The sequence below is a fragment of the Atta cephalotes genome (genome assembly GCF_000143395.1).
Source record: "Atta cephalotes unplaced genomic scaffold scaffold00104, whole genome shotgun sequence".
Lineage (NCBI taxonomy): Eukaryota > Metazoa > Arthropoda > Insecta > Hymenoptera > Formicidae > Atta > Atta cephalotes.
This window is the reverse complement of record NW_012130168.1, coordinates 264008-272328: the sequence shown is the minus strand read 5'-3', so window position 1 is coordinate 272328 and position 8321 is coordinate 264008. Positions and strand designations below refer to the sequence as shown.

The 8321-nt window shown below is 27.1% G+C and overlaps 1 protein-coding gene across 1 annotated transcript in view; it reads left to right on the top strand.

Moving 5' to 3' along the window:
* Positions 1-434: 434 nt before the first annotated feature.
* LOC105625029 (sodium/potassium-transporting ATPase subunit beta-1-like) overlaps positions 435-8321 on the top strand; it is an 11471-nt gene continuing 3584 nt past the window's right edge. The window contains exons 1-5 of the mRNA XM_012206370.1: positions 435-570; positions 641-829; positions 1237-1356; positions 3436-3611; positions 7352-7447. Of these exons, the coding sequence (XP_012061760.1) occupies positions 435-570; positions 641-829; positions 1237-1356; positions 3436-3611; positions 7352-7447 (717 nt within the window). The remainder of the gene's footprint in view (positions 571-640; positions 830-1236; positions 1357-3435; positions 3612-7351; positions 7448-8321) is intronic.

The window sequence follows — 8321 nt, the reverse complement described above, 5'->3', positions numbered from 1 at the left end:
CTCTCTCTCTCTCTCTCTCTCTCTCTCTCTCTCTCTCTCTCTCTGTGTGTGTGTGTGTGTGTGTGTGTGTGTGTGTGTGTGTGTGTGTGTGTGTGTGTGTGTGTTTTATTCCTGCACTCTCTGAACTAGTGCTTACTGTGTAATTAGTCAAAGTGAAACAAACATTATATATTCATTCCACTTTAACATATTATTCTTTGTGCATTAGTTCAGCAAGTGCGGGAATAAAAAACAGATCTATTGTGAATCTACATAAAATTTTACTTAATTCTATCAATCGGTAGTGAGTAGAGCAATCATGGTGAAATCAGAATCTGATTCTGACCATGAGAGCAACATTAAAATTGTTTATTGCTCACTTCATGTACATTTCATAATACATTCAATTATTTTTTCATTAATTTGTCATAAATGAACAATAAGAAATCCTTGAAATGGTTATTTTGCATGACGATGAATATTATCGAAGTAGAATACCCGAGCCTGATTTAGGAGCATTTCAAAATTTTTTGCGATTTGTTTGGAGTCCAGATACAAGACAGTTGCTTGGTAGAACTGGAAAAGAATGGGGTAATTATTAAGGGGTATATTTTTTCAATTGCTAATCGTTGTGGAATTATATGATTGTCTACTTGAATAGTCTTAGTGGGATTCTTTTACTTGTGTTTCTTTACCGTATTGGGTTCCTTGTTTGCATTCCAAATGTGGATCAGTATCAATTATGCTTCGAAATTAGAAAGACCGTTTTTTCTTTATAACGGTTTGATGCCTAAATCTTATTTTGGTGGCAATTTTCCGCTTTTTCGTCAATTACATTTTGATAATCCAGGTAAAATTTTCTTAAAAACTAATAAAACACACAATATGCTACTTCAATTGATTCTAATAGCCCATTTTTTAAACTAGAATGGATTGAAATTTAGGTTTTTAGAAATATGCATTTGTAAATATTAAAATAAACTTTTTTCAAATCCGAATGCATTTTTATTTATTTATAGAAATTGCATGAAGCACATTTCTATATCTTCCAATCTAAAAATAATATCAGCTTTTTCTGTGCATTGTGAATATTGCTTAATTTAAAATTCTAAATAGGAAATGCAGTTTTTCTATTTAATTGATATATTTCAACTTAAATACATATAAAACTTAAAATACATATAAAAGATTCAATCCATTTTAATTAATTTTCAATTATTGAGAGGATATCCTTGATATTGTAATATTTTGTTTAAGGAATTGCTTTTAAACCGAATATTTTGTTACCCACGAAATCTCCTATTATTTGGGTAGATAATTTTAATACGAACGCTCGACCAAAAAGATATGTGCAAGCCTTGAGTGACTTTTTACAAGGTATGGACATCAGATGAAAACAAATAATGCGAGCATTAATAATTAGAATCTTTAATTAATAATCCAGTATCCGGAAAGAGATTGAAATAAATAGATATAATTTCGCATGTTTATTGCCGGATCCAAATTCTTGATTTTTTCGTATCCTTTTCTCTTGATAAGGGACTTGAAACTATGGAATTTCTATTTTTTTTCAATCGAAAAAAAGTTTCATGAACAAAAATAAACTGCGCAATCCATTTTCATTCATGATACAGGATTGAAATGATATAATTGCTATTCAATCCAAAACAAGTTTGAGAATCTTAAATCCAGTTTTGCTTATAATACAGAATTACATGTTTTATTTTTTAATCGAAAAAAAATTTCTTGGGTCATGAAATTATAATTTGTGACACAAAAGTGAAACAATAATGTATTATTTTTATTTCAATAATGTACAAAGCTATAATAATTTTATACAAAATACAATACAGAAAGCTAAAAGCTCAAACCAAGTCTGGATGTTTTTTCTAATAAGAAATAAAATCAGTATTATGATTTTTTTAAACGTTTTTATTCTTTAATATGGTTCTCTTCAGTGATACATATTTATTTCAAATGTCAGATACATCAGCAATTAGATATCAAATAAATTTTCTACATTATTATCAGTTATCTTGAGGAATATATCAATTGTCCATTTAATATGATGTGTCTATATAGATACTATATCCCTCAAGCAAACTGATATACTAATGCCTGTATTCATAGTCAGACCTTGACCTTAAGGCTTTCTTAAACATAAGATCTATATACACTACGAATGCGGACAATTATCAAGACAACAATACAAGTAGACTTTCCTTTAAAAATTTAGATTGAACGTTATATCTAAAAAAAAATGAAGGTCTACTCATATTTACTTATTTGACAATATTAATTTGCTTGAGGAATGTATAGTATTTACAGACACATCCTATTATATGTATTAACGGACAATATTTCTCAAGATGGCTGATAACAATGTACATAATTATTAAAATTTATTTGACATAATTATTGATGTATACGACAAATAAATATGTATTACTGAAGAGGATCATAGGTCTGTTTTTTATTCCTGTCTGAATTGATACATACAGTAATAAGTTGAAGTGAAACACATGTAATTTGTTTCATTTCAATTTATTGCACCATGTGCATCAGTTCAGGTAGTGCAGAAATAAAGAATAGACCTTACATTGGAACCACAGGTTGGAACGTTTGAAGAAATCAATACTGAGGGCCTCTTTCATCAATCCTGATTAATGCTAATCGATGTTTAACACAGTGTGCCTTTTAACGAGCGACACAAATGACAGTGTGACACAATGGATTACATCCATGTTGTTTGCCAATGTTAAACAAAAATGACATGATCACTGTGTCATACTGTGCCGCTTGTTGGAAGACACACACACAATCATCACGCCAACATGAGAACTAAACACAGAAGAGGAAGAGAAAGGCGACATTTTGATACATTAAACTGCTGTTGACACTTGATCATCGATTAATTTAATCAGAAATTGACAAAAGAGACCCTTTAAGTTATTATATTTCAACTTTTGAGATAAAATTTTTTAAAATGGTTTAAAATTTTCCTTGAAATGTCTATTGCTCGATGTCTATATGCCATATACCGTTTTTAAAAATTAAAAATGACGAACTCAAAATGACAGCTGGAATGAAATAACATGCATTCGAGGAACATTATATATGTAATATTATCCTTTTCTCACATCTACGACGATGAAGATAGAATAACACAAATAGCGTTAATAGCGTTTCCCCGAATGCAGCCCATATGTTAAGGTCAAGGTCATTGAAAATCCCCTTTTCTGAATATTTACTGAGAATAATTTGGCTCCATAATTCAGATTTAAAAAATATGAATTTATTTGATTTCTGTTGTAAATTCTTTAAGTGTATTTTTAGATAATATAAAAGATAAATTGAATGGAATAAGTTGAATGGAGAAACTTTTACTTTTAAGCAAAATGTTGCTTATTTTAATAAAAATAAGGAAAAAAAAGGTAACTAACATTTTCATTTTAGAATACAATAAAAGTAAAGAGAACTATAAAACAGTTGCGGAATGTAGTGATGGTGCACTAATCACATCTAATACAAAACCTTGTTTTTTCGATATTGAAAGCCTTGGTGTTTGTGGGCAGCTTCCGTATGGATATACTGATCCATTACAACCATGTATTCTCATTAAGTTCAATAAGGTAATTCTGTTTTTAAAAAATATAAAAACATAATAATATAATTAGCAATGAGAGTGTTCAGCAATAAATTTTTCTTTTTCCTTCTTTTTAATGTTTGTTTGGAAAATAGAAATTACAATATTATATTACATGTATTTTACATAATATCAATAAAGATGGCTCGAAGTAAAGCCATATTGCGCTAAACTCTTGCTAATGACATTTTTATATTTTTTATCTTATTAAAAATTTTTCTCTCTCTCTCATTTTTGTCTATTTTATAGAAAAGATTTTCTTGATTAAAATTTACATTTTTGTTAATTTAATTTTTGATGGAAAAATTTTAACAAAATTTGATGAAATTAGTTTAATGTTTCAATAAATTTAATGAAATTTTAATTATTCTCTGAATAAGTCATTTTCTGTGTTTAACAGATGATATAATGTTTTAATGTTATTTGAATTTAAAAATGAAGTTTTAACAAAAATTATTACTACTGTTTAATAAGAAAGGAAAAATATTTTATTGAAAAATATTGTATAACGAATTTTAAATTTAATGAACGTTAAATACTTATGCTATTTAAAGACAAACGGTATTATATACACATATGTATGTTAAGGTGGTTCTCATTTACACTTGGTTGAAATTTTTTTTCCGAATTCTTTCCACAGAACTCCCTACAATGGTCTCAATTTATAAAAAATAATCCCTGCTAAATTTTAATTCGATCGAGACAATATAGTACTGGAACAATGGCTTAAATGTATGAGTTATTTTGTATTGAACTTTCAACATTATCAGCATTGATTTTTAAGGCGTATTTAAACAATTAGATGAATTGTTAAATATTAAAAAATAAAAATAAATAGTTATTGCATTTTTTGATTATTCGAATTGGAAAAATTGATCCGTGGACTAAAAAAAAGTATTAACAATATTTGGAAGACAAAATGAGTTTTAAAAATGAGAATTTCATGTTTTTATTAATAAAACGATTTCTTTCATTTAAAATTATGAAGATACAAGTTTATATGAAATTTATGGCAACTATAGACACAATGTCTCATTATTAAATCAAGCTAAAGATTTACTGATATTTTTTTAATACTTTAGAATTATTCAAGATGATATGTTATTGATTAACAATTAACAATCTCAAGATGATGTTAATGACTATAAACAATTAACTAACAATTATTAATTATTATGTAATGTTAAATGTAAAAAATCGTTTTGTTAATAAAAATACGAAATTCATCATTTTAAAAAATTCATTTTTTATAAGTTGGCAACCTAATGACTGAAGACCTAAATTGATACAGAAGCAATTAAACCACGCTTATCTAGAGATCCTGAATAAGTTATAATGTAATGTTGTTTATTGTTTTTCAAAGTGACTAATATGTGTAACCTTCCTTTGTTTATAATAATACCCTGGTGAAAATTTTTCTCATAATTTTTATACGAATTGGAATATTTTTTAGAAATACTCTGAAATATTCGAAAAGTTTACATTTTTTCTCAGAATTTTTCATACAAGTGAATTCTGAAATATTCTGAAATTTCTCATCTCAATTTTTAAAAAAAGTATTTTTAAATTTTTTAGATTTTGTACAATAACGTTTCATCAGAAATTATACTTACAAAAAATCTTAAAAATCTTATGATATTTCTTAATTAATATATATGAAAAATTCTAAGAAAAGATGTAGATTTTTTGAGAATTTTTCGTGAATTCATATAAAAAATGTGAGAAAGTTATAAAATTATAGAGAAATTCTGAAAAATTATATAGAAATTCTAAAAAAATTATATGAAAAATTCTGAGAAAAATTTTCACCAGGATATGCGTGACAGTTATATTATATTTTGACTAAATTTCGTACTAACATAGCTATTCTTAATTTCTTATTAATTTTAATTTTGTGACCTTGACATATGTATGTTGTCAAAATCATAACTCTGAGTAACATCCAATAGATTTTAGTTGGCGAACGTTATTCATTAAAAAGTTACGAACTAATAAAGAATTAGAATTGACAAGAATTGACAAGAACCGAAAATTCTTGTGAAATAATACATTTACAGATTTTGACGCTTTAGACAAGATAAATTAATCAAAATATAAAACATAAAATGAATTTTTGAAAAATAACAATTGAAATTTCATTGAAGTAACCCATACATTATACAGCACCGAAAGTTTTCAGAAATATCTCAGAAATATTTCAACTGAAAAGTGAAACATTTCATAAAAATTGTAAAATATATCTGCAACATTTCTGAGACAGTTCTGACATAGCAAAATGTTCGCGATTCTTGCATATGATAACTTGCTGAAAGATTGATGAAATGTTGTAGAAAAAATCTATAATCTTTTTGAAATAAATCAGTATAATATGAATGACTTTTTTCGAGCCAAAATTATTAGTGTATAACAATTTATTAGTATATTTTTCTTAGAAAATTGAACGGTAAACGTTTTGACCTCTGTTTTTGGGTCTCTTTAGTATAGTATACAATTAAAATAATAAAATAATTAAACACATGTTATGCGAGTGATTCTTCTAAAGCGCATGTCGTGTCTGGTTCAGAATTTTTTGAAATATTGCCAAAAAGGTTTCGGTTATTTCTAGTATTACAAAAATGATGTCTAAATATATACTTGATTGTCGACATAATAAATTTAAATAATACATTTATTGTTTAATCAATTGTTTATCAATTAAACATATATTTAAATATGATTTCTGAAGTACGTACTTAAAATTTATTAAGAATTTTGGCCATTAGTCATACGTATTTGTGATTTGTTTACAGATTACAAAACTTATTGAAATAAACTTAAAACTGTTTCTCAAAAATAGTAATTATACCGCCAACTATTTTGATTAATTAATCATATTATATGTATTAAGCATATACATAATTCACTGTTAAAAAATCACACTTGCACTTTCCACACAATATCATTATTCATACGTGAATCATTCGATAAGTCTGGTAAATCTTTATAAGTAAATCTTTCTGACATGACACCTGAAAAGTATCATTCTTCAAACTCTTCCAGATCCAAATTTCATCCAATGATGCATTGTTTATGTTTGTTTAAAGCGAGCGAGAAATTAAGCAGTTGCCGCGTATAAAAATAAAAAAGGAAACAAATTCCATGCAAAATTAAGTGGATAAGGAATCAATTCAAAGCCAAATTCTGTAATTTTGCACGGAATTTTTTTCATTTTTGTACGGCAACTGCTAAATTTTTCATTTTAAATGACTATTGAACGTGAACAGTGTATCAATTATAACTGACATTTGGAAGGGTTAAAGAGTGATAATTTTCCAGTGTCATCAACTGGATTACACCATTTTATAAAGATTTATTAGACTTATCGAACGACCCTCGTACAAAAGCTGTTTGCAATTAAAGTAAAACAAATCGCAATAAAATGATATTAAACTGAATCGTGATTGATAAAAAAATGACTTTTAGTAAACATTTTGGAGCAATTTTAGTATGATTTTTTTGTTCTGTTTAAATATGTTTTTCAATTTATTGCTTATAATAGATTTTAGAAACATTTCATATGACATATTACAGAATGAACTTTCAGAAATTGTTGCGCATGAGATGTGAAAGGTTGAAACATTTCTGAAAACTTTCCGCAACAATCTGTGCTGTATGGGATCATCGAATTTTTAATTAAAATTTTTTACCATGATAAAAATGTTTTTAAAAATTATAATTATATTGCAGAGATTTAATTGGGTACCAATTCCTTACAATAAATCATCCCTCTTACCAGAGAATATGCCACATGCTTTGCAGGAAGCTGTGCAATTTTCAAACAAGGTTTGATTTAAATTTATCATGTATTTAATAATTAATAGTGTAGTCGAATTTGTTTATGTTTATAATAGTCATTTATATAAACAAATTCGTGCTCTGTTCCAATTAAAGGAATGTATAGGTACACGCTCATAGGCTGGCTATTGATAATCCATTCTTATTTTAAGACAATTGAAAAGTAATGTTTTCAGATGATTCTGTGATTAATTTAATGCTTAAATAAGGATGCGTTGGAGAAAGAAATATCAGAAAGCCAATGTCAGATTACGGATTGATGATTCCGATTGACGTAATAACGATTTGCTCTGTTCTATTTTAGACGATAAACTCGTTTTATTTTGATTAGAATAAGATCGAGCAACTGTTAATCGTAATCGTCAGTCTATTGTCTAATGTGGGTAGAACGGATGTGATGGGGATTTATAGCCAAGAGTAACTTTATTTTAATTTCGTTTGCTGTTTAGTGAGTGAATTTAACATGGCACGGAACTATTATGAAACAGAAAAGAGATGAAAAAATTTCTAACTTCCTCATCGGCAATCGATCAATTAATGAAATGTCGATCCTTTTGTAACATATTTCTATTATAGCATGGATACTAATTCGTATTAAAGCCCAACTTTGAGAACTCACTTAACTCACATACGAAATGCTGCGCTTATATTCTTTCCAAGGTGATTCTTATTTATGAGTTAATGCATCTCCGTCGCCCTTTGTTGATGGATAATGTTCACGGATGAGTAATTTTCGCAGATTTTCGATATAACATTTGATAACATTTTGTTAGCAACGGACTATGATGGCATCAATTAAAAAATGATGAAAAATGAGAAATGAACTTGAAGACATATATATATATATATATATATATATATA